We start from the raw sequence: 26,491 nt of genomic DNA, 5'->3' as shown, positions 1-26,491 counted from the left end.
TACCCAGCTGTATGATATTGGCACATTTAACTTAGATAATAAGATGATTGAGGAAACATCACGAGGTACGTTAAATGGCAAGTTTCATTTTACAAAGCTTCCAGATGGAACTTTGGATAAAACCAAAATTGTGTGCTCGAGCTATTTTAAAGGGGAACAATTTTTACAAGATTACATAAAATGTAAGACACTGAAAAGGCTGGAAAAGTTGGCGGAGAAGTCTAGAGAAGTTGGCAGAAGCTACTACTGTATTGTTGCACTTACTGGAATTAACTGGACATTAGTAAGTAACCATAACTACCCTGGTGTAACCGCACACCTAATCGATGACAAATGGCAACTGCATTCATTCACTCTGGGCGTGTTAAAAAAAGCAGGTGCTAATCAGTTGCGCTAGCCAAGTTAAAAAGGGGATAATGGAAATGCTCACCACTATTCAAGACACTTTAATTTAACATTTGTTTAAGTTTAAGATATTACAAAACTGCATAATCTGTTTCCTGTACCTAGTTTGGAATGCATTTCTTTATTCCAACATTGAATGTTAAAAAAAAGTTAAGTATTTAAAAATTGTGATTAATCATTATTTATCAAAAACTATGACTATAATTAACTAGATTATTTTTTTTATTGGTTAAATAAACTACAAAATATATTTATCTTTATTCCTTAGCTTGTGTGTTTTCATTTTATGCTGCAAGACCTTTCCATGAACAGGGTTTTAGCTCAGTGCAATTAAGCAAACATTAGGATATGTTTTTAAAAAATACTATTTCTAAGTCAGAGTGAATAGGGCAATCTTCTAAATGCTGTAAATCTGACAAAGATCACACATTTTTCATTTGAAGCATGTCAGAATAGATTCTTTTCAAAGCCAAGTACTGAACTACATCTATTTTCATATGCAAATCAGCTTTTCCATGTAAAGAGGTTCAAAGTAAAAGTAGAATGCTTGAAGACGTTCTCAGCACAATGGTCTATCTGTAAAGTTGCCCTCAAACCATGCACATGTATTAATATACAGGACAGACGCAATACTGGTGATTTACACAGGACACACTATGATAAATGCATCCCTGAGTCGTGCTCTCCTGGCTGTAATCCGATCTGAGTGCTCATAAAATCTCTTTTTTACGTGCTGCTCCGAGCACAGGTCAAGATGAGTGTGTGTGTGGGGTAGCAGATGCACCAGCAGCCCAGTCTGACACTGATCCACCCTGAGAGGCTCACACCTGCGCACAGTCTCTGCCCCATGCTTCAGAAACATGACACCAAGAAGATATATTTAAACATTTATGCTTCAAACTGTCTATTGGTGCTTGACTTTATTGCTCAATATAATCAGGGTAAAGTGGCCCTATATCATAATAGCCAAGGAGGATACAGAAATTGTAAATAAGCAAAGACATCAGGTCATTTTTCTTCTAACAGAACCTTGAAGGAAGAAAACAAGACAAACTATGACTTTTGGGTTCTATGCAGGTTAAACAGTTAACAGCATTTTCAAAGATAGAAAAAAACAAATCCCCGTAGGCAAAGAAGTAATGAATGCCACATTCGAAGAGTACTACGGTTTGATGGCTCCGTTAGTGACTACATAGCTCACACCAGTAAACTCACACCTGGCAATTCTAATCTGTGGGAAACTTTTGAAAATGCCAATCCTGCAGCGGCCTTGTCGTAACCACTTACGCACATATAGAGTAATCAATCGAGACAAGACCATAGCCTAGGCTCTGTAGAGCTAATAAACCGGCTCTAATACTCACATACTGACATGTATGTCCCCTGCATTTGATTTCTGATCTCAAGATAAAACATATCCAAGCAGAATAATTCACATACCTGCTATTTCCAAAACAAGACAAATAGTACCATATGAAAGTGATGAGCATTTATGCATCATCTGCTTATCAGTTTTTCCATGTATGTATTAAAATATGAAAATGATGCCATCTGTTTTGGTTTAAACTGACCACAAAGGGATCTTATAAATAAATAAATAATATTCCAGCAGCATAAAACCTTTTACAGGTAAGAAATGATAGACAAAAAAATGAAATCACTACAAAGTTATTCCGATTAATCACCTTCATCCAACATCCATTTCTATCCTGAAGGGAGTGGTCTCTTGCAGAATGACACGCTCTAATCAACAGAGTACCAGGGTTTGTTGAATGGTTCGACGAGTGTGAAAATTGTGTCAATTATATGCTCTGGCCTTTACAATCCCCAGATCTCACCTAATTGTCCACCTAGGAGAGATTTCTGACTGAAGCATTAGACAATGCTCTCCAGCACCGTTATCAGAACACCAGCTGAGAGAATTACATTTGGGAGAAAAACATTCAGTACCTCCAGTATAATTCTCGGAAGCTGTTCTGGTGGCTTGGCTAAGAGTGCATGCCAAAACCAAATCAATTACATTAGTCAAAAAATGTGCAAAGGATTATGCAAGCTTTACATTTTTGTCATGCAGAAAACGTAACATGCTGAAAAGCAAAAACTTCACTTCATTCATATGTCTTGGTCTCTAAAGTGAAAAACAGGAATAAGCAAGTGATTCATATTTTTTATTTATTTACAATGTCATGTCAGAAATAAACATAATCCACAGTAGCTTTTCAATATCAGTGTGCTGCAGTTGTGCTACACTGAAATGCAATTACAGGCTTAAGCCATACTCATGGGCATGGTGGTAATTAGAGAAGGAAAGCTCACTAGTTCCTTTTTTTTTTTTCATTTTTACCGAACTGAAAATGAATCAGTTCATTAATCACTGACCTTTTAAAAATGGCTTCTGAAACATAGTTTAAAAATTTGCAAAAAAAAAAAACGTTTGCACAGCATATTGCACAGATACTGCTTCTTTAATAGGCATCCATGATGACACTCAGTTTTCCCGAAGAGCAGAGCATATGAACCGAGCAAACAGCACCCTGCTGTTGGTTGAAACAAATCTACAGTACATACCTCAGTTACCACAGGATAGCTAACTTAGATAAAATGCTATGATGGCTAATTTATATGCTAACATTATTTTGCATTTGATTTCATCCCATGTCATCTCCTAAATGTCCTATGGTAACCTGAACTACAATGGTTCCATTTAGCTGTTTAAGCAAAAGTGTGATCGGCCAGGCCATGCCCGGAATGATTTAATTATATAATTTTGTGACTTAACATAATTTTAAATGGACAGCACGGTGGCAAAGTGGTTAGCACTGTGGCCTCACACCTCCAAGGTTGAGGGTTTGACTCCCGCCTCGTCTGTGGTGTGAAGTTTGCTTGTTCTCCATGTGCTTGGTTGGTTTCCTCCCGTTACTATGGTTTTCTCCCACAGTCAAAAGATGTGCAGATTAAGTTAATTGGAATTCCCAAATTGCACTTAGTGTGTGTGTGTTGTAAACTTGGACATTTTAACATGGGGGTCTATGGGGATTGACTCACTTTGGAGCCAGCTCCCAGTGGACACTGGAGGACGTGCACGTTTTGGCACTTGCATGTAGTTTTCATTGTTAAGGAACCGAGGTTCCCCTTGGTCATAACTACTTACACATAATAAGACAAAAAGTAATTCACCAATGCACTTAAATTCACAGATTTAACTTTGTGTTAAGAATTTCTATGGTCTATATGTTTTTTTTTATTTTATTTTTTTATTTTAATTTTTTAAATAATGTCTCCCATACTTGCAATTTAGATTTAATCCACTGATCACAGCGGTAAGATGTGCCGAAATATACCCGAGTGACTACATCCCTCTAAATGTACAGCTATGCTCAATTATGCAGACATATCAAACCTACATATGTATGATGAGCACACTGAAGTCTGATTCGAGAAAGCTGCGATCCAAATTAACACACCTCACGCACAGACATGCATCAGTGCATTTGCGAACGATTCCGCAAGGTGCTAAACTATCAGATTTTTACACATCCAACACTGGATTGCTTTCTATCATGAAGAGGTTAGCACAAACCTCAAGCCTCAAGACAATTCGAAGAGGCTTTTAATTAATTCACGATGTGTGCAGATGTTTCAACTAACTGAAGGATTCCTGAATGAGAGTAGTGTAATTTTAAATCATGCTGGATAACTAGAGACAGATTAAAAAGCCCTAATTCTACACATTTAAACCATACCAGTATAGCATACTGTTATTGATGTATAAAACATTACAAAGGCTACGTTGTCTGAAATTAAAGAATAAACCTACAAGAAACTGGAAGAAAAGAAAAAACGGTATTGTGATTCTCCGAAAAATAATGACACTGGGTTATTTTATCTTACTATTCCTACCTTCCACCTATCACACTGAACAAAGGCAGCATATCAGGACGCTCTGGTGCTTTCCTCATGTCCCATTTCAATTCTGAGTCCTGAAAGAACAGGAACTGAAGAGAGAAAACATCTAGTCATTTTAGAAAGGCTTCTATCCATCTTTCAGCCATAAAATGAAATGAAATAAAAATCCCAAGGTGCTGGTGACATACAGCCCTGCTGTGCCCGCTCTATGTGTAAAACACAGTTGGTTAATTTAATACAACACTGCAGCCAAGCCAACAACAGCCACACACTCAACTGTATAAGCACGGACACGAAACGACGTAATATAATCAGCTTCCTGACAAACAGAACCAGTCATCAGTGAAGACTGGAGCAGACATTTACAAGAGGGGACTAATAGGAGCAGGGGCATCAGCAAAGCTATAAGAACAGTAAAACATATAAATTTGCATTGAATTAACATATTACTGTGCAATTCAAGGCCTGATTGTATTAACAGACTGTGCTGTCCATAAAAATCTCATCATTCAACCAATCTTATCATTCAGTTCAACCATGGATGAAATCAGCTTACGCCTCATTAGTCAACATCTTTCTGAACTCTTTTGTATTTGACTAGACAGATGTGGATAAAGTAAAAGATTTGGTTTGCTACACAACGTCAGGTCTTTGTAAAGTAAAAATGTCAAGCCTAAATCAAAAGTCTAAAATTGCAAGCACATCCCGATAGCTTTCACAGACCTGGGACGTTTAACAAGTCAATTAGATTTTCACCCTAATGTGACCTCATATAGGAAAATACATGCTTGACCTGTTGCTGGTGGGGAGGGAATAGGCAGTATCTCATTCACGCAGACACTGAAACAGTGTGTTTGGAACAGTAGTGAAACAGGGATGTTTGACGTATAAAAAAAAATCTATTATCTGAAAGGTATTTTAATTAGAGCATTAACAATACACACTGACCTAACAAACTGCAAACTTTGGTACTTTTACAAGAAAACTGCAACTTTTGCAACTGCAAATATTTCTGCTCTGTTTAGTGATTCGGGTATAAATTTGCTGATTTGTGCTGTACTTTCGTTATACAGTACCTGTAAATGGATAGTTGGTGGTTGGACGTGACATTGCTAGCACAGTTACAATGATGTCTAAAGTAATTATTTCTCCTACTCTCATGTTTATTGAGTATATTTATGAATACTTTGTGGATATAATCCTTATTTAAGTGGTTCACAGGTAAAATACACAAGCACTGTTATATCAGACTACTTCACCTTGTCCTGTATTCTTCAGTTTAAAGCCTAAGCCTGTCCCTATTCTCTCTGGAAACTCAATTCTTTCCTGCTCTCCTATGATACGAAACTCATATACAATTCAAAGATGCTTTATGGAACACTAATGTTAATCTAGTTAACTAGCAAAACTTTACCTGACACAAAAGATAAGTACATGCATCCACTGTTCAATACTGTTTCAGACACACTAGACATTAGCTACGTTTACAAGGACAATATTTCTTAAATCTAACAGAAAATATTTCCAATTAGAGATTTTAACATAGCAGTTTTCATGGATGCTGAGTCAGTAAGATGTGTTTTCATGCTTAAAGCATTTTTTTACATATTCAAGATGATTCTGCAAAGTGTTAAATCTGATAAATAAAAGGAAAACTGTATAAAAAATTTTTTATGAAAGATCAGGTCAGGCTTCCCATCTTTTCCAGTAATCCTGCCTTCTATAATATGATAGGTTATAAGAATTCTGCCTCCTCTATGGTTTGTTAGACATTTTACTACATATGAAATGACAAGCCAAGCAGTGATCCTCATCAGTCAGAGACCCAGTGGCTGAAAGTAAACATGTGTACTGATCAATGAGAGAAGCAAAAATTCCCTCCCAGAGACTCATTAACTCGCCTAATGTTACCGCCATGTGGGGCAAGCGTGCAGATGGAATATATTTATTCGGACAAAAAAGAAATGATCAGATCAAGTGTTTACATGCCTAATATTTATCTTTTGAACATTTCGAATGAAGGTCCATCGGGTCAGACTGTTCCTATTGAGGTGGTTACATGATGCAGTTTTATCCTGATTGGGTTATTACCACTCGACCACTCTTGATTGGGTTATTATTCTGACTATTAATAAAACATTAGTATACATGTAAACAAACCTATTTACTTGTCCCTGCATAGCTATATTTGCCATCCCACTCAATTACCTCTTTCTGCAAAAAATAAATAAATAAAGTAATAACCCTTAAGCATTGTCTCTTGTAACATGCAAATATGTTTAGCTTATACAAGAAATCACTCAGTCGGTCATGTAGACTTAACATTATTTATGAATTATGAAAAAGCTACACACTCAAATAATAACTTAAATACACACTCAAAAAAATCTGCACAGCGATTTTAGAAATCATGGCAACCTTGTATACTTTAACAAGATTCCACCTACAGTATAATTATATCATAAACTGGTGCACAGGATGTATTTCCTTGCCAGATGAAGCTTACCTCCTTAGCCAATAATCTCAAATGTCAGTAACAAACTGAGACTAGCTGTGACTATACTTCTCCTGATCAACTGAAGGCTGGGGTTGGTTTGTTTCATTATTTCCCCAATATTATAATTTATTCCTTATTATTTTCCTTCAGATTTTTTTAAATGTTTTGTAATTATTTTGTACTTGCTACCCTGCAAAAAATGACGACTGAAATAATATTGAATCAAGCCAATCTATCTTCAATTTATTAAAATAATAATAATAAAAAAAACTAATGCAAGATTATTAAGCTTATTTCTGGTCAAATGTTCCTAAAAATGCAAGTTTAAGCAAAACTAGCAAACTAATTTTGTTTCTTTTCAGAAATAAATTCTAAAAAACTAGCAAAATTATCTGCCAATAGAACAAGACATTTTGCTTACAGTTGTAGTAATTGTAGTAAAGTTTAGCATAATATAACTACCTTAAAAAAAAATTGTTCACTTGCTAAGATATACTTTTTATAAATTTGTACTGTTTAATGTCTTACCAGCAGCATGGTGGCGTAGTGGTCAGCAATATGGCTTCGCACCTTTAAGTTTAGGGGTAAATTCCTGGCTTGGGTCTTTGTGCATAAAGTTTACAAGTTTCCCCCTTGCTAGGTAGGTTTTCTCTGGGTACTCTGGGTACTACCACAGTCTAAAGACGGGCTAACTGGATTTTCTAAATTGGCCATAGTGTGTGGGCGCATGTGTACCCTCTGATGGATTGGCAGGATGTACCCTGCCTCGTGCCTGAAGTCTCCACGACAAAAATAAACGAATGAATAGTTAACGTCCTGAACAAATCCTGATTATTGCTTTAAACATGGACTATCTATACATACATGCATAAAAATATATACCCTATATTTTTAAAATGCCTCCAGACTCTTCACGAAATCCAGTCAAAGTCCTTAAGAAGGAAAAGTCGAGTAGGAAGACCCCTCGGGGCAGCCTGGTGTGATACAGGTGATGCAAACAGGGATAAGCAACAGAAAAGCAACTGTAGATGTCAGTAAAAAAAAATACATTATCCATGGAGGGAGAAAGTCCATAACCACAGTGTGTTAACTTATCGCCATGGTACAGATTCTTTTTTTTCATGACTTCAGGGAAAAAGTGAGAGAATATAACAAATATCTTTAAAATTAAATCTGCCCTCATAACATATTCTCTAAGTGAATGTATGTAAGTGTACTGTAGCGAGTCTGAACCACTGTTACTGAGTAGAACGACGGTTATTCTGCAAAAGCTTTTTTTGGGCTGTGAAGTGAAGTTTTGTGCTGCATTGCAAAGGAGACAGCATCTTAGTCGCATCTTAGGAATAAGTTATTAAATTGAGTTAGCTATAGCTGTCTTCAGGAAAAGCCAGTTTCTCAAGCTGTGAACTTGGCCCACTTTTACACATGCCTCAATAACATTAGCAAAAGCAATTAACCTTTAGCCCGCAGCCGTGCAGTTAGAGTGGTGCAAAAATTCCCTCTGCTCATTCTGATCTGACACTTCACAGTGGAAACAACTCCGACAAAAGTATGTGATTAGACACGCAACAGAAAAACTACTTCTGTTGTACTTGCATATGTGTCACATTCAGGTTTGAGTTCATATTCATCCCCCACATATGCACGAATACACCAACGGTCACAAAATTGCATACAATTGGGCTGGAAATGAGAAATACTGCCAATCATTGCAGTTGTACAACGTTATCAAGGTCATTCTGAAATTTTACTTTATAATTTTGGCCAACTGACATGTTGACTTTGAGAACTAAACCAATATGAAATGACTTGTCAAAAGTTTTTGAACAGACAACATTTTAGCTTTTTTTATTTTTGTTTTAATGACTTCATAGTAAATAATGTAATATTTTTTAAAAAGTACCCAGAGTGCAGTCATAAAAGAATTAAACAATGTTTATAATAGTATTATACAGCATGTAGCACTCGTAGCAAACACAATATGCAATAATCGTTTTAAGTCTTTTGAGTCTGAGAGGGAAATTAGGTTCTTTACTTTTTCTGTTTTGTATAAAAATATATAGGCTGGCCCAAAAGACAAGATCCGAAGGTATTTTCCCTCTTATGAAATTTTATATTTTTCTTTTTATTTCCGACCCAAGGTAGCTTCAAAACAAACAACAGAAGATCAAATAAAACGTGTAGTCAAGTACACAAGACAAAATTCTTCACATGGAGAATTCACATGCTGAATTTTGCAGCTTTTGCTTGTTTGCCCTTGGATCTAGACTTTTGGGCTAGAAAAGTACAGTTTATTTATTTTCCCTTTTTTTTTTATAACATTTAAAGAAGTCTGCTTTCAGATCCCTCTTAAGAGTCAGCATTTTTTTTCTTTCCTTTAGCTACTAACCAGTTTTTGCAAATTAGTTTCTGAGAAACCACACCATTTAAAAATCCTTGTGATATTTTTGCATCCCTGTGTTTTTTTAATAACTTTCCAACCAAATACTGCTTCATAGCTACATATCCTTCACTTCTAACTATTGTACTTGATCAGCTGTCTGAAGGAAATATTTCCAATAATCACATGATGATGAACGTTAGTGGGGTAAACTGGATGTAACATGATTTACAGCTATATAGTACTGAAGAAATAAAATAGAACTAATTTTTGGCACATTTCTGGATCAAATGTTCAGTTCAGTCCCTGTACCTGACCTGTTACAGAGGAATGTTTTTTTGTTTGTTAGAACACACAGTAACTTATGAATCATTCAAACATCTAACTTATATGAACCAGTGAGAGACAGGTGCAGATGATCAGGCAGGCCAGTGATTAATATACCGGTGATGCTGAATGCTGAGTGGTTGAAACAGGTGAGAGGGTAAAAGAGGCTGCTGCTGAGGCTGTTGCATAAACAACTCATTTTTAAATTGTATCTTTAAAAATGCAGCCTGCCACGGTAAAACGTTTGCTCCCGTTTCTTTAATTTCATTGATATAATTTAATATGAAAAAATAAGGGGTGGCTCAAGGCTTTTGCACAGCACTATACGTGTAAATTCTGCCAAAACCCTGAGGCAATACTATGCAACAGAATACTCAACACCATATTAAACCCCGGTTTTATGCAAGAATTCTCCTTTAATTATGACCTACCTTCATTTTCTATGGAAAGTAAATGCTGTGCATTCTACCCCTGCCCAAAAACAGATATCTAATGCAAACAGATATTTATTCCCTTTTCTGTAATCTGCATCCCTACACCTTGACACATGGTGATTAAGTTGTCTTGAGCTAAGAGGCAAAGGAGCAGGCACCCTTATGTGTGAGACAGCATCACAGCAGGAATCCCAGCAAGATATCTCTCCAACTCGATACAGCCAAATGGCCCGGCTCACATCAGCCCAGTCAGACACACACCATCCAGCTTTCCCGTTATAAAATCTGCCCTGTGGCCTGAGCTGTCCGACACATAGCGATAGGCAGAAGAAGCTCAAACGCATCCGTTTTCAAACGGACTTCAAAGCATGTGAACACAATGAAGACGATCCCCTGCTCATCCGGCAGCACAGCTCAAGTACGAATTTATCACAAACGATCAGATCATCAAAAAAAACATTTTTTTTTTGGTTGACATTTTGAAAATGTGTAGATAACTTCCTAATAAATATTACACATTAAAGTCGCTTACCACACAGTGTCTCTGATGGATGCACATTGGTGGATTGACACTCAGCAGTCGTAGCTCCTGTTGAACAAATTAGAAACATATATGTTACATTTATAACAATTAGATCTAATGCCTCAGATAAACAAAAAAATATCCTAAGAGAAAAAGGTAAAAAAAAAAAAACCTCAACAACCATCAAGAGATTCATTTTAACATTCATAAAATAAAAATATATATTTTATATTTTTAAATATTTTTTAATCTCAAAGAAAATTAGTTTAAATTATTTACTGGATGGAGAGTCAAAAACACTTAGTGTGTACTCAACATACTTAATAAGGAGACTGCAAAAATTATTATCCTGCTCTCCTAAATAAAGGCATGAGGTCTCGAGCGCTTCCAGTCACAGCCCGGGTATCGACACGCAGTGCTACGAGAACAGCAGTGAAGGCACAGCCTCCGCTCTTTGCGCTGTTTTCAGGCATGAACTATTCATAGACGGTACATCCATTAGTTGGAGCAGAACCTGCAGATCCGCAACACTTACTGAACCCTTAAGGCTTTTCTGTCCGTATCAGCAAAGGCATTACCCAATTAAGGCTCTTTTTGTGCTGAAGGGCTGTCAACAAGCTTTTAATCATTTCTATCTTTTTTTTTCATTGAGCTACAGAGGATGTGGCTGCAAACTCTTCCCTTTAAAGCAGGTTATTCATCAACAAAATATAGGAAGCAGCTTAAGAGCATGTGTTTTGCCTTTGAATACAGCCTCCGGAAATAATGTACACAAAACTGAGCTTTTTTTTAATGACAAGTCAGGAGGTGGTTTATTGCGGAAAAATGTATATCAGATCTACCACTGGTGTTTAGAATGCAACAGCACATTGGATGTCTTTAAAAATGAGTTTTATGTCATTTTCAGCTCCAAGCCCGGCACACAAACAAAAGCAGACAGATGGCATGGTGTGGTGTGATGCTGTTCCTGCTATTCCATCTCATGAGGTGTCTGTAAAACCCAGTGTTAGAAGACGATGGATGTGAATATTCATGCTGGAGATCTGGCTCACCTGTCAGACAGCAAAATCTTAGAATAATGTACTGTATAAATCAGAATATGCCTTACTTCTTATTTAAATAGTTATACTTTGTATTATTTATATTGCATTGTATTATAATTAAAATTGAAGTTTTTTAGTGCAAAAAAAAAAACCAGATGATAGCCAAAGATTGATTTTATTGTGAAATAATTATATTAATATTAGAGTACAATATAAAGCAGAAGTGTGTGAAAAATTAATGAGACTCATCACACTCTGGTTTGATTTTACACTAAACCTGCAGTGAGCAAAGTGACTGGTAAAAGAATTTGAGTTGATTGTAATGACACATTAGTGTAAATGTGTCTAATAGATATACGCCTACAAAGCCTAAATACTGCTCTGTAACAATATTAATAGACGTGATCTTAAATATAAAAATCACATTTAAAAGCAACTGCCATCAATTACTATACTTAAGTTAAAGACATAAAGTTATTGCTATTACTTGAAAATAAAACCTGACACACAAGCTAAACTTTAAACAAAAATGAAAAAATACAACTTTATTTTCAACTAAGCTCAGATGCCAACCATGCAGCCTCTCCTTAAGTTAACATACATTATTGGTTATAAACATTTGGAAATTAAATGTGTTAGGTCCATTTTTAACAGCAAACTGTTATCAAGCTTAAAGTTCCACCCTATGTAAAAAAAAAAAAACTTACATAAAAAATATTAGGAAAGCATTAATCAAAAGATCTATGATCTGTGAAGCAGTCAGGTATTTTTTCCCATCACTTCACAGAAGACTTTGCTTACATTCCAACATAGGTCTTTTATCAATAATTCATTCTTGCATTACCAGCACATTCATTTGCAGGTAAAGCCAAACAAATCATTCGAGAGAAATCAATACATCACACACCCCATCAGATATGAAAACATCAGCTTGATATAGTTAGGTAAAACACAGTGAGCTGAAAGGTGGGCTGACTGCACACACAAAGACATAATGGTATACAATGAAAAAAGAAAATAAACAAAATGTACAAACAAAAACATGAGCTTTGTACTCGTCCTCATTTGCCTTGTCATTTTGTGTTGGATAATTATTGTCATTACACCATTAGAAGTGTATTATAACTAACAACTCATGTTAATTAATCAGGTTTTCCACCCAGAATCCTGGTCTGGTAGATTGCATGCTTACTATTAATAATGTTTATAATATTATTAATGTTAATGTTTTCTAAGTATTATTATGATTACAATTATGGTTGTTATTCTTGCCTAGTGCAACTGACATCACAAAATTGTTATCAAAAGTGTGAGAGATGTACAGGTAGATAGTTAGCTGTCATGTTCTATTCTGTGTGCATCGTAAACTATTGGCACCCTTTATGTATGCATGTTGCAAAAGTTTGTGCAGGATTGAGGTTGCTGTGAAGTCAGTCAGTGAACAGCGGGACAGCATCGTCCACTGTGCCAGCTTTAAGCCTTTAAGCTCTTTTAATCAGAGCTTAGTGCTCAGTGCAGGAAGAAACAGGCTCTGTCCTGCGCTCAGTATAACTGTACCCTTATGTCATAATAAACCTTTCGAATAAACCCCTCATACCCGTGCGCTCTTACCTTCTGAACTGAACCTTGTGGCTCTCCACTTGGCGTTCTCGTGTTCGTGCGTCTGTTTAATTGTAACACTGTCCCTGACACACTCGTCGCTTTTGTTTCATCGTGCCATAAATCTCTGCTCTTTGCTCAGCTTCCGGTTGGAGTAGAGCAGTAGGTGTCAGCGCTACTAAAGCGCTCGTGTCTTTTCGCTTGTGTCACGAAGCGTGCAAGAAGCGCGCGACTCGGAGCCGATGCCCCGCGCGCCGCTCCGCTCGCTGTTTCCCTGTTTGAGTGGGAGGAGTTAGAGCGAGCTCACGTGAGCCGCTGCTCCAGGACTCCGCCTCCTTTTTTTTTTCAAACAAAATTACGCGTCTCTGAGCATTTTAGAGAGGTCGCACAGCGCCGCCTAGCCGAGATATATAAAACTGTAGAGAAATTATGCTGAATTAGGGGCTTTGTTTTAAGACAAGCCGGCGGTGTAAATATGCCCGTGGACAAACCACTTAAAAAGGGTCACACACTAAATTATATCAATAATTTACCAGTACACTCCATTGAGTTAACCTGTAATTTTCATTTTTATTATTGTTTTTATATACAGATACTCATTTATACACTACAAGCAATTAGGGACACCAGTTAGCCTAGCCTGCTTATCTTTGGACTGTGGGAGGAAACCGGAGTACCCTAAGGAAACCCACCAAGCACAGGGAGAACATGCAAACCCCATGGACACAGACCCATGACAAAATCAAACGGAGAACCAGGCTGCCTCCCAAACCTTCTATGCACTTCAAAATGTCATCATCGCCCAAAAAATTATATAAAAAAAAACTTTCTGTGGTCGTATACGTTCTAACGCTAAAATACACCAGCCCAAATCATTTGTCTTAACAGACGGAACATTAATTTGTCCAAAGACTAACAAACATGCACAAGCCTACCTGCACCGATCATCCATAACATTATGATCGCTTACCTAATCTTAATCAGGGGCCCCCTTTTGCCACCAAAACAGCAAAACATTGCCTTCTAAAGGAACCAGCATTAACTTTTTGAACTATTTGAGCTACAGTTGATTTTTTTATTTGATTAAACTACACATACCAGCCATCTCTCCATACATGCGTCAGTAAGCTTTGGCCACCCATGATCTTGTTGCTGGGTCACCCTTTTACCTTCCTTGGATGACTATTGGTAGATCCTGACCCTGCCCACTCGGAACATCCCACAAAACCTGCTGTTTTGGAGCTGCTTTAACCCAGTTGTCTAGCCATCACAATTTGTCCCTTCTTATAGTTGCCACAGTTACAATATCTCATTAAAATGGCACGTGGAAGTGGGTGGGATATATTAGGCAGCAAGTGAACTTCCTGTCCCTGAAATTGATGTGTTGAAAGCAGAAAAAAATGGGCAAGCTTAAGGATTTATTTGACAAGGTCAAACTGTAATGGCTAGATGACTAGATCAAAGCAACTCCAAAAACCAAAGATCTTATGAGATGTTTCCAGTCAGTGTTCCAGGGAAGGAAGACTGGTAAACTGGTGACAGGGTCATGAGCAGCCAAGGCTTATCGATGCACATGGGAAGCAAAAGCTGGTCTGTGTAGTCTCATCCAATAGAAGATCTTGTGTAGTTTAAATAGCTGAAAAGGTTAATGCTGCTTTTCAAAGAATGGTGTCAGAACACACAGGTTTTGGTTGCAGAAGTGTGTGTGTGTGTTGGGGTCATAATGTTCTGGCTAATCAGTGTATGTTACAAGCAAATAGATGTTTCACCAAAAACAACAAAACTATTTCTTTACTACGAGGCTTTATTTCATTTACAACGCATGACTGCCACCTTGTGGCCATGGTGCTATTGTAAATTAGACAAAATTGACACTTAAGAACTTAAAGAACTCAAAATAAAAATTAAAAAGGACAAAAAAACTACAGTCAGTAAATACACATCCATAAAGTAACATATTATATATACATCTGATGAACTAGCTAATGCAGATTAAACTGTAGCTATACATTGTATATCACTTAAATTATGTACGGTACTAAAAACAAATGCAGAAATACATATAGTCTCCTAAAACAGTTCCAAAAAGTGAATGTATCATCTGTGTTAATCTATGGCCATTGGATAGCAGGAATTGATATCAGTTTATGGCAATTTGCTCTAAAGATGGAACTTCTTGATCTCGTTCTTTGTAGAACATCTTCCTCCACATGTACAGAGAATAGCTGGTAGAGGAAAACCAAGGATGGGACAAAATTTCCTCTGCTGTTAGCCGCTCTGAAGGGTCTGATCGAAGGATGCTACGTATTAGACACTTGGCTTTAGGTGAGAGAAGGTCTGGAAGTTTAAATTTGCACATCTGGATTTTGTTGTACAGATCATTGAGGTTTCTATGTGTAAAAGGATATCTTCCAACCAGAATAGCATACAGCATAACTCCAAGAGTCCATACATTTGATGCTTTTCCTGAGTATAAGCTCCCTGGCTGTAGGCTCTCTGGACTCATATAAAATGGACAGCTGTGTGTGCCTGACATTACATCACTTTTTTCTATGATATAGGCATCTTTAAGTTTGTTCAGTGCCACATTGGTCCTAGATAATAAAAAAATGCAAAATTAACAATTACACAAAATTAGCTATTAAACTCCTCACTATTTCAAAGAAAAAATATATAAGTCTCACTTCTCTTTATTTTTGAAGGCAAAATTTTTCAGCTTCAGTCTAGGCAGAATCACACCGTTATGGTGACAATGTGCCACAACAGAGACTATCTGATGAAAGAGCCTCAAAGCTTCATCTTCACACAAGCACCCAACAGTCTGAACATATCTGCACATATTTCCATATGCATGTTCAAAGAACACATAAGCTGTAGAGTGTTCAAAGATGATTTCAGATGGATGGTGTAGGTTGGGCTGAACAGGAAGCTGAGAATATACAGCCAGGGTCTGGGCATATCTACTAATCGGAAAAACCTGCAAAAAGTTGAGTGAGAGAGAGAGAGAGAGATAGAGAGAGAGAGAGAGAGAGAGAGATTGTATGATCACATAACAACAAACACTGCATTATTCTATCAACTTTGATCTTGTGATCTTTTTTGGAGGTTTTAATGCCATCATTGCAGTACAACCTATTAGATTGTACCAGTTTCCTAAACAATCATTATAATGGCCATAAATGTAAGTAATTTGCACTGTATACTCCTGGTCGGTGCACACACCCTCATGTCACTTGTAGAAGGTCTTTAAAACTACTAAAAGGTTTTTAGGCATTGTTCACCAAAATATATCACTCACTGAAAAAGCCTTTAGTCTGGGGATTTCAGTAAATTAGTCCTGAAGATGTCTAGAGTGTTCACATTTTTAGGGATTATACAGTCAATAGCTTTTGTTTCCTTTGAGATCCAGAAGAGTGAACATTAAATGAAAGAAAGTTGAAAATATGAGTAATTTAAATATATCCATACATTCTTCGATCAGCCATCACATTATCATACACAGTCATACACAGTGCGATATGCAGTGAAATGCTTAGTAGGTTTTCGCCCCCCTTTTGCCACCATAACAGTGACGTGAGTATTCTACCACCTTTCTATCACATCCAGCATCAACCTTTTCATCAATTTGGTCTACACAAGAGCTTCTATTAGATCGGACTACACGAGCCAACCTTTACTTCCCATGTAGAGATATAGAAGAAGAAAATAGAAATTTGTCAAAAACAGGCATTTAGAATTTTAGAAATGGTTGGGGTGTGCAAATATGCATAAAAAGTGACTTCTTAAAGTGTCTTATTAAGGTGATTTGTGCAGTGGTCCATAGATGAAAATATAAATATATAGTGCAAGTGTGCATGAATGTGTCCAAAGTGGCCATAAATGCACAGTCGGTGTTGAATGTTACAAAAAGATGGTATTAGAACTGCAGCTCTTGTGGGATGTGCCCATGGATGTTTGCAGTGCTCAGGACATACAGTACCAAAAGTGAATCAAGGAAGAAAATCTGTTGAAGTGGCTACAGGGTCAATGATGCACAAATTGAGCAGCTTAATGCTGGTTCCAATAGAAAGTTAAAAATTACTGTTTTGGTGGCAAAGGGGGAACATAATCAGTATTAGGAGGGTGGTCATAATGTTTTGGCTGATCATAAGTATATGCTGTACAGCTTCCTCACATCCTTTAATGTGACGCAGCTGAAAGAGGAAGAGAAAGAAAGAAGGAAGGAAAGAAAGAATGAAGGAAGGAGTCTTTTCTGCCGGGACTATAAGACAGGATGAGTAGAGTACCCTGGCCGTGTGTGTTTGTGATCATCAGCTCAGCTCACCTTACAGAGCAGATGTTTGCCGCTGTGCAGGCTGACCGCTTCAAACACGTTCTCTCTTACTTTTTCAGTTAACACGTATTTACCGACGTGTGAACCACTGGACGCTTTCGTGCAGGAAAAAGTCGAAAGCATTTCGTTCAGGTCGATAATAATCTTCCCTCCAGTCGGCGGCGGAGAGCAACTGCAGCAGATGTCGTTAAACCGCCTGTGGGCAGTTTGTATCAAAACAAAATACACATGCGGTTTCTGAAAATAAACAAACAAACAAATAAAAACACTTGCCAGGAAACAACACAATCAACTACTGCCCTGTGTTGCCCAATTGTAATTTATTCCCATCATTCAGGACATAATAATAAAGAGAACGAGACTCACTGTATCTCATATGGAGTATTTATTATACAGTATTGCACAGACACTTATTATAAGATTCAGTGTTTGGCTGAGACACCACAGTTATGTTATTTTCTAGTGGCATTTAAAGGGTTCAAAATGAATGAAACACAACATGCTTCATGACATGAGGTATAAATTATAATATATCACAATATCAAAATATTAAATATTACTTCAAACAATAGGCCCTGACTAATAATTAGGGAATAATAATAATAATAATTATTATAATTATAATAATAATAATTATTATTATTATTATTATAGCTGTCTAAACAGAAGTCAAATGAACGAAATTAATCAATAAAATTATTAATAAATGTTGCTTTTGATTCCTTCACTCCGTTGATATTATATTGTCTTCATTTCTACTTGTACACTACAGTACATGATGTAAAATCAGCAGATTAGAAGTAGTAATTCACTTCCTTTCCACCATCTGGCAAATATCATGCACCAGTTTGACCAACCCATCTGGTTTCTTTGCAGTAAGCTTTTTTAAAAGGAGTCTCCAAATTATCTTCCGATTAAAATGGATATAATATTTCTTAATGCCAGGTGAAAAGAAAGACAACTACAAACACTTACTTATTAACTCTCACACCCAGTCATACACTAAGGACAATTTCAAAAACATGAATGTCTTTGGAATGTGGGAAAATCTGAGTTACCCAGAAAAATCTGGAATTTTACATAACATATTTAACAATTGTAATATTTATTATAAATTATAATGTTTAATAATTTAACACCTGATATAGATTTTTTGCCATGGGGAAGTGTAGCACCAACACCATGACACAAGAAATAATAAAAGAAAAAAAAAAAGCATGATGTATCTTTTATATTATATTATGAGCAACACAGTGTTCAATTGATATGTAACCTGTAATTAGGTAATCTATATATGCAATATTCCAACAAAAGGGTAACCAAACGTCCTGAACAAAAATATAAGCAAAACAACTTTAAACCTAAAATAAAGTGGTTAAATAAAATGGTTTTAAAATAAAGTGTGCAAGCACGAGATCACATATTGAAGTCCAAACATCTATCATGCAAGACAATGTCAGTGACAACATTACAATGAATATACAGATACACAATTATTCCTGTTTTTTTTTTCATGCCACACATCAAGTGAAACTGTCAAATAATGAATGTGGTTAAGCTGCATTATCTCTGCACTAAAGGGATTAAAGACAACACTAGCCATTAAATAGAACCGCAGGAATAATGTTTAAATACTGACAATACTGACACTGTATGTGACTTTAGTGTCCTGAATGCTAGTTTTATTACACAAATGATCCACCTGTGAACTGAAAGATTGGCATTGGGACATATTGAAGCTAGAATCACTACACATGTGTTCAACCAGATTGTCACAATAAAACAAATAAAATGGGGTTACTGGCGATTTACTTCAGGTCACCACCATCTCCCTGGATCGTCTTCTTGATGCGGAGTAACATGGTGGTCTGCCACTGGTCCAGACGGGAGATTGAGTCAAACTCTTTTACCTGAAACCATGTTATAAAACACTCAATATGAACAGATTTAAATCTAATGTTTATTTATTTATTTAAACAACACACTTCCGGACTTAAAAGTTTAACTTACAGCCTCAGTGAATGCCTCACTGTTTTGCTCTTCATGTGCATCCAATAGTTTCTGTACAGAAGATTTTGCAGTTAAGACTACACAGATCTCAACATTGTTTGGCATCTTGAATAAAAATCTGCAACGTTTTAAATTGTCTTTCCTACTTACTTTTAAAAGCTTACATTCTCTTGAGTCTGAGAATGCTGGAAACATGCTCTCATACTTTTCTATAGCCAGCTATTCAAAATGAATGGAAATCCATCATGTTAAAAGTAATCTTATATAGAAATCATGATGCAAAAAAGATCTTTCGTTGCAATATTTAATAAAACCAAATAAAAGGGATGCCATTTGAGAATGACTATTTATCAGATATACTGCAATTGATCACAGAAAATAATAAATAAAGCTGTTGCACTAACCTTTGCATTTAATTCGTCCACAATGAAGTGGCACAGTGAAGCCTTCCAGAAATATTCTTTTGCATTGTATTTTAGAAGTGGATTATCCATAGTACTGGTTGCAACCTGGAGAATTAGAGCGAGAGTAAATATTCCATTTTCAATAATATGTATATTTATTTCAAGATCAAAGTCCATAAACTGTCAAAACCTGGAACACAAACCTGCTCAAAGATTTCAATAGCTTTTGGATACTGCTCCAGCTGTGCACAGTAAAAGCCAACCTTCAGGAGACATTTGTTGGCAGAGCTGAAAGAAGATATGGCAAGATTTAAAATGAATGACTAAACTAAGAATCCACTCGCACTGAAGTTGTGCATTAGAACCTACTGTGAGAAAACTAAATGGATTTTTGGAGAATGTTGAATCCAAAACATTTACACACTCTTGCTGCCATGTCAGTCACCCCAACATTAACAAAGTATAAGTATTGCGTTACTTAATGTCCGCAATATGTGCTGTTAAATGAGCCTTTATGGAATTTGGATGTTGTGCAAAGGTCATGTTATATACTCAACAACGCCATAATCGCTGTGGTAGAATTTATAGTGCAACCTTTTTTACTTTCAAACAGATCTCTTTTTTTCTCCTTATTGCTCCCATCACTAGCCCTGTTTTGCTGCATTTGGATGCCACAATGCACTTATGGTAATAAACCCACTAAATACTCTGAATTGGGATTTCTAAATAATGTTACAACAGTATGACGCCACAGGGATGTGTGCAGTCAGACGGACATTAAACAGCTGACAAGGCCCTGCATTCAGCTACTGAAGTGAAGCTAAAACTGGTAGGGTCTGAGGCTGACGATTCCGAAGTTTCTGCATTGTTTATAACGTTTCTCATAATCTTCAACAAGCTTTGTAATTAATTAGACAAAAACTATTTTTTGTTTCCTTGATCTAATTTGCTACCACTACATGCTATTTAACTCATTACAGAATCACAATTAAAGTGTAAGTTCTCTATTTCATTAAATTTTTTTAATGTTAAAACTTAACCATCACAATACTAAATTGCATACTTAAATAGCCACCAACACAACTGCAGACTAATTTACAAAAAACAGTGGGACATGGACGTATAGGTTTTGGAAAATCACACAAAAGTCATTCTTATATAATTAAAACTATTTTGTCTTAATGTTTTGCCATTTGTGCTTTTAACACGCTTGTAACAAACAAAATATTGCACAAAATATTCTCTATTAGTTTGCAATACTTCTTGTTTTATAAAAAAAATTGTTCTCATTTTGCTGTCAAACTGTTTACATGCTTTATCCTAACTTTGTAATTATTTGATTTGGAGGTAGACATTTCTATGCTGCAGGGCTGTTCAGGCAATATAATCAACTTAAAACTTAGGGTTGAGTTTATGGATTTTGTCAGGATATTGTGCACTTTTCTGTAAATCATTTTCTGCAATATTACAAAACAACTCATGAACCTCAAAATATGGCTAATTAATTCTGTATATGTAGGTGGACTATTTAAAAAAGGCAAAATGAGAGAGGTAAATAAAAATGACATTTGGTGCAATTTGCAAAATAAGGAAAAAAAGTAAAGCTTCATTTAAATAGCATCCTTTTCCTAAAGTTCAATTCAGCCAGCCAAGTAATCTGTAGGAAGCTATTAAATGCAACAAAAAAAATCTACACAATGCTTTCTAGAGTAAACAAAATCTCACATACATTGTAGTATTTTATAACAAAATGAAATACCTGTTTGATTCTTCTCCTTTATAATAGTCAGCTGCTTGCTCATAATGGGCAATCGCCTGCAACAAGAAAGAGAAGTCAGTCACCATCAGTTTGGCAGGACTCCATATGAATCAACCATAATGAGCTGTATAACTGACATTTCAGCATATATCACATTCTGGTTTATTAACAGGGAAATGGTGTCTGAACGCTTAGTTCAAACTAAACTTCACTAAACAGCCATATCACTTTATCACTGTCTGATTTGGAAATTGCACCATCTCATGGCGCAAGACCCTGCAGTGGATAGTAAGGACAGCCGAGGAGATCTTCCAGGGTGTCTGGAGCCTATCCCAGGAGGCTTCGGGCATGAGGCAGGGTACACCCTGGACAGGGTGCCATTTCGTCACAGGGCACACATACTTACACATTCACACTCTCATTCATACACGACAGGCAATTTGGGAACGTCAATTAACCTAACTTACATGTCTTTGAAATGTGGGAGGAAACCAGAGTACCCGGAGTTCTCCACCACGCACAGGGAGAACATGCAAGCCGGGCCGGGAATCGAATCCGGACCATGGAGGTGCAAGGCGACAGTCCTAACCACATCACCATTTATTCCACTTTATTTGCAATTTTGCTTTTCCTTCTCTGTTGAACAGGTTGCTATGCTTAAAATGTTGTACCCTACTGTATTGGTATGGAATACAGTATTACCTGCAATAAGGGTACCAATCAGCAAGTAACTTTGTAGTACATTGTAACTTATTCCATCTTAGAACATTGAATCTTAGAGCTGTATACTGGTTGGCACTGGGTGTCCTTTATTGTGGCTATATGGTTTATAGTAGTAATGAACACTTCATGTTGTCTAATGGCAAGTTATTCAGAACTAGTGGTCTTTTCCTGTTTTCTCTTTTCATTTCTGGGTACTGATAGCAAAGTCATCACTTTTCATTATTTTCAGCTTTTTTTCATTATCATCCTGATGAGGTGTAAGGAAAATAGGTTTAAAGACAAAAGCTGCATTAACATGGACCCTAATATTCCACTAATAATCAGAATACCAGCCCAATCAGAATAATAATGTAGCATGTAACCACCTCAATCAGAACAGGCTGACCCAATCAGGACTGTCATTATGAACTTTAAATTCGAATAAGCAAGATGATGTAAGGCTTAAAATAAAATTTCAGATAAAAAACACACACACACTCACACACACACACACACACACACACACACACAGATTCATAGATTTTTTTTAATTTAAGGCTAGTTTTCACATGATCATAACTGAAATAACCCAAACAAATCTGATCTTAAGTTTCATGTCCTTGAATGTTTGGCCACATTATAAACACACAGGTTCACTCACTCAGATTTAAATGGCTATTAAAGAGACGTTTTCACACATGTGACTCATTGTGATGGTAATACATGCCTGTATATAAATTCATCTCATGAGGTGATGCACTGACTTGGCTGTATACTGCACCATGACGAAAGACAATAGAACTGCAAAAAGTTGTTGAGGAAAATGGATATAAAAAGATATCTTAACACTTAAACATGCCAGTTACTATTTAAAGAGATAAGACCAAAATTGTATGCTAAACTTGGAGAGAAGTCAACAAGGCCAACGGTGAAAAGTACACCATAACCCACTGTAAAGCATGGTGGTGGATCTCTTATGTTTTGTGCCTGTGTGAGCTCCAGTGGCACAGGAACCTTAGTCAAAATTGGTGGCAATATGAATGCAGCAGGTTATCAGAAAATACTGGCAGACAATTTGCATTCTACAGCACAAAAGCTGCACATGGGATGCTCTTGGATGTTCCAACATGACAATGATCCAAAGCACAAGGCCAAGTTGACACTTCAACGGCTACAGCAGGAAAAGGTGAAGGTTCTGGAGCGTCCATGACAATATTATTGAGCTACTTTGGAGAGATCTCAAACATGCAGTTCATGAAGGACCACCAAAAAGACCTGGGGGCATTTTGGGCAGCTATATCATCTAAGAGAAATAAGGACCTCATGCCCAATTATTAAAAAGACTGCAAGCCATCATTGATGCTAAAGGAGGCGATAGACAATATTAAGAATTAAAGGTAGGATTATTTCATAATTTTCTTTATTGTCATGTTTTGTTTGATGATTGTGTCATATGAACACATGATCTTGTGTCTTACATATGAACTTGCGCCTTATAAGAATAATAAAAAAAATAATTTGCCTTTTCACTCACTCATTGTCTATACAGCTTTATCCTGTATACAGGGTTGCGGGGGGCTGCAGCCTACCCCAAGAGACTTACAGTAGGGCACAAGGCAGGGCACACCCTGGACAGAGTTCCAATCCACTGCAGGGCGCACACAAAATCACATGCTCTTCAACACAATATGGAGGAATTTGGAAACAGCAATTAACCTAAACTGCATGTCTTTGAACTATGGGATGAAACCGGAGGAACCCCACCTTGCACAGGGAGAACATGCAAACTCCGCGCACACAGACCCTGAATCGGGAATCAAACCCGGAACCTTAATAGCTCACAAATTATTCTACCTAAACAAGTGAAGGATGCGGATTATTTCAGGCACTTAATATGCACAAGCCAAAACCTCCTACAACCCTTTTTTTAATGAACCGGAGCACACATGGAATACACTGTATGTTATGTTGGAAATTCTATAATTGAAGAACACAAACATACAAAAATATAATTAGCATTGTATTTATAATTAAATTAAGCCTGGGAGATGAAAATTACTGTAATGTAATTTAAGCTTCACTTGTTCTCTGGATTGATCACGGCTCCAGAGCTACTTAAGGAATACAGCGATCTTATTACAGATATGGATTCATTGGACTGATGCATAATATACAGCTTGCTCATCTAAAAGACTGCACCAATCTGAGATTTAAATGAATTTCTTACCTTTTCAATATCCACAAGTTCAGACTCATAGATTTCTGCAATAGTCATATGGTGTTTGGCCGCAATAGTAAATCGACCCTGTGAAAGAAAGATAACACTGTTAGAAAGCATAAAAAAGGTTATATATGATATCCAGACAGGAGAGATTTTAAAAAGGTGTTGATCTTACCATGTCTGTGTATATGTCGATGGCTGCATTTAAGCAGTTGATAGCCTCTATGTGGTGCATTAAGGAAGAATATGTGAAGATATTAGTAGAGAATGAAACCAAAATGTAAAAGCAAAGAGACATATTTGGGTAAGAATTTACTGAGTATTATTTTACTTTTTGCGCTTTTTGACATAGACTACAATAGAATAATAAATGACTTAATAATCTATGTATTCGCTCTATAGATTTTATTTTTGATTGTGTTAAAATACGATTCAATATGATAAAGAATTACAAGAGACGATGTTACTTTTCTGATTTCAAAGGCCCGAAAGCTGTGTTTTGGAAACCATGCATACCTATTTCCCCTGACATACCACCTTAAACATGCCAAACCAAACTGTAGTGTTAATGCACTGGTTGTTCTGTCGCAGACAATTTGTTGTGTACAGTTTTTTTACCTTGGGGATCAGCCTTCTTGTACGCATTTCCGGCATCAACAAAGCTGGTGGCAGAATCTAATTTGTTCTGCATTTGCATATGAAGTTTTGCAGCCTGGCAGAATGCATTGCCTGCAGCTGGATAATATAAGCGATAAAACGATCAGGATGACCATCATGAAAATAAAGCAATCGTAAATACATGTATTCAGAGAAGAGATGTCCATACCACTCCAGTTCTTTGCCATTTTAAACATATTGGCAGCTCTTGCATACATCTCACATGCATCCTCTACCTTGTGGTTTCCTCTGCAAAAACATGGTTGTGTATTAATGTAAACTGTATAACCCTTTAAATTAGATTAGTGCAGTATGCAGTATCAATTCTATGTATACTCTTATATTTTATAAATGTCAGATATATGTGTATGTGACAGATTTGGTTATACTGTATCATATTGGCAGGAAAACATTATTATTTTTTAAGACAGCACAGATTAATGTAATAATGTAATAATGCCATTGTAAATCACATAAAGACCATTCTGCATTGTCAATGACCAATCAATGTCAAAACATAGAAACCATCATGGTAATATTTCTAGCATCACTGCTAGCTCGTTCACGACATCACCCTCACCCGAACATCCCTCCAAGAAACGATCCGGACGATTTGACTTTTTTATCCGCATCAGCCATCAGCTGGATGGCCTCTTTTTCCTTGCCTGAATTATCCATGTTTATAATTGTAACGTATCTTCCGGTACAAAAGTATGAGGTGTTTGTTCGCAGACGCAACTAACGTAAAATGATGTGATGTGACGATGCGCTGCTCCTCCTCTTCCTCCGTGGTGCTGATGAGAGAGCAGCAGTACCGCACCGCCCAGGAATTCCGGGTTGCCAGGTCTTTGATAAAATAAAGTTTCTCACACATGCTGTTTTAAACTCAAATATCACCTTCATGTACCATTTTAAACGAATGCTACTTTTCTATACATTTATAAGAGTTTATAACATGCCTAAGAAAATAATTTACAGACAGACTACACAGCATAATAAATTCATATAAACCCATTCATTTATTTATTTCTATACCCCTTATCCTGTATACAGGGTCTCCGAGGCCTAGAGCCTATCCCAGGGGATTAAGGGAACAAGGGAGGGTTACACACTAGACGGACTGCTGATCCATCACAGGACACACACAGGCAATTTGGGAATGCCAGTTAACCTAATCTGCATGTCTTTGTGTGGGAGGAAACTGGACTATCCAGAGGAAACCCATGCTAAATCCAAGCGCACAGACCCGTGGCGGGAATTAAACCCGGACCCTGAAGGTGCAGGGTCACAT

The 26,491-nt window shown here is 36.8% G+C and overlaps 3 protein-coding genes across 4 annotated transcripts in view; all 3 read right to left on the bottom strand.

Annotated features, from left to right (window-relative positions):
* The window catches only part of LOC128535291 (kelch-like protein 29), a 107,995-nt gene extending 94,620 nt beyond the window's left edge, over positions 1-13,375 (bottom strand). For both annotated transcript variants that reach the window (XM_053509163.1, XM_053509165.1), the window contains exons 1-2: positions 13,127-13,375; positions 10,482-10,538 (exon numbers count right to left, since the gene is read on the bottom strand). The gene's annotated coding sequence lies outside the window, so the exon portion shown is untranslated. The remainder of the gene's footprint in view (positions 1-10,481; positions 10,539-13,126) is intronic.
* A 1,667-nt stretch (positions 13,376-15,042) lies between these two features.
* Positions 15,043-17,573, bottom strand: LOC128536161 (tribbles homolog 2-like). The gene is made up of 3 exons (XM_053510324.1): positions 17,439-17,573; positions 15,799-16,091; positions 15,043-15,708 (listed from the first exon to the last, which is right to left on the bottom strand). Exons 1-3 carry the CDS (start codon positions 17,568-17,570, stop codon positions 15,255-15,257), a joined length of 879 nt encoding a protein of 292 aa, XP_053366299.1. The 5' UTR covers positions 17,571-17,573; the 3' UTR covers positions 15,043-15,254.
* A 246-nt stretch (positions 17,574-17,819) lies between these two features.
* napba (N-ethylmaleimide-sensitive factor attachment protein, beta a) lies at positions 17,820-25,993 on the bottom strand. The gene is made up of 11 exons (XM_053509914.1): positions 25,781-25,993; positions 25,370-25,449; positions 25,162-25,278; positions 24,719-24,765; positions 24,550-24,627; positions 21,621-21,676; positions 20,065-20,149; positions 19,862-19,966; positions 19,608-19,676; positions 19,458-19,508; positions 17,820-19,357 (listed from the first exon to the last, which is right to left on the bottom strand). The coding sequence occupies exons 1-11, from the start codon at positions 25,876-25,878 to the stop codon at positions 19,256-19,258; spliced, it is 888 nt and encodes a 295-aa protein (XP_053365889.1). The 5' UTR covers positions 25,879-25,993; the 3' UTR covers positions 17,820-19,255.
* Positions 25,994-26,491: the final 498 nt, after the last annotated feature.

This window comes from Clarias gariepinus, chromosome 13 (assembly GCF_024256425.1).
Source record: "Clarias gariepinus isolate MV-2021 ecotype Netherlands chromosome 13, CGAR_prim_01v2, whole genome shotgun sequence".
Lineage (NCBI taxonomy): Eukaryota > Metazoa > Chordata > Actinopteri > Siluriformes > Clariidae > Clarias > Clarias gariepinus.
This window is presented reverse-complemented; position numbering and strand designations above follow the sequence as displayed.

Bases quoted from the DNA above. Each gene is read 5' to 3' on its own strand.
- LOC128536161 (XM_053510324.1), bottom strand. From the start codon at position 17,570: ATGCTTTCGACTTTTTCCTGCACGAAAGCGTCCAGTGGTTCACACGTC. The intron at 16,092-17,438 runs GTGAGCTGAGCT...AACTTTTTGCAG, and splicing joins GCAAACATCTGCTCTGTAAG to GTTTTTCCGATTAGTAGATA. The intron at 15,709-15,798 runs GTGAGACTTATA...TTTATTATCTAG, and splicing joins GCCTTCAAAAATAAAGAGAA to GACCAATGTGGCACTGAACA.
- napba (XM_053509914.1), bottom strand. From the start codon at position 25,878: ATGGATAATTCAGGCAAGGAAAAAGAGGCCATCCAGCTGATGGCTGAT. The intron at 19,509-19,607 runs GTAAGTAGGAAA...TCTTCTGTACAG, and splicing joins GAGAATGTAAGCTTTTAAAA to AAACTATTGGATGCACATGA. The intron at 19,358-19,457 runs GTAAGTTAAACT...ACATGGTTTCAG, and splicing joins GTGAGGCATTCACTGAGGCT to GTAAAAGAGTTTGACTCAAT.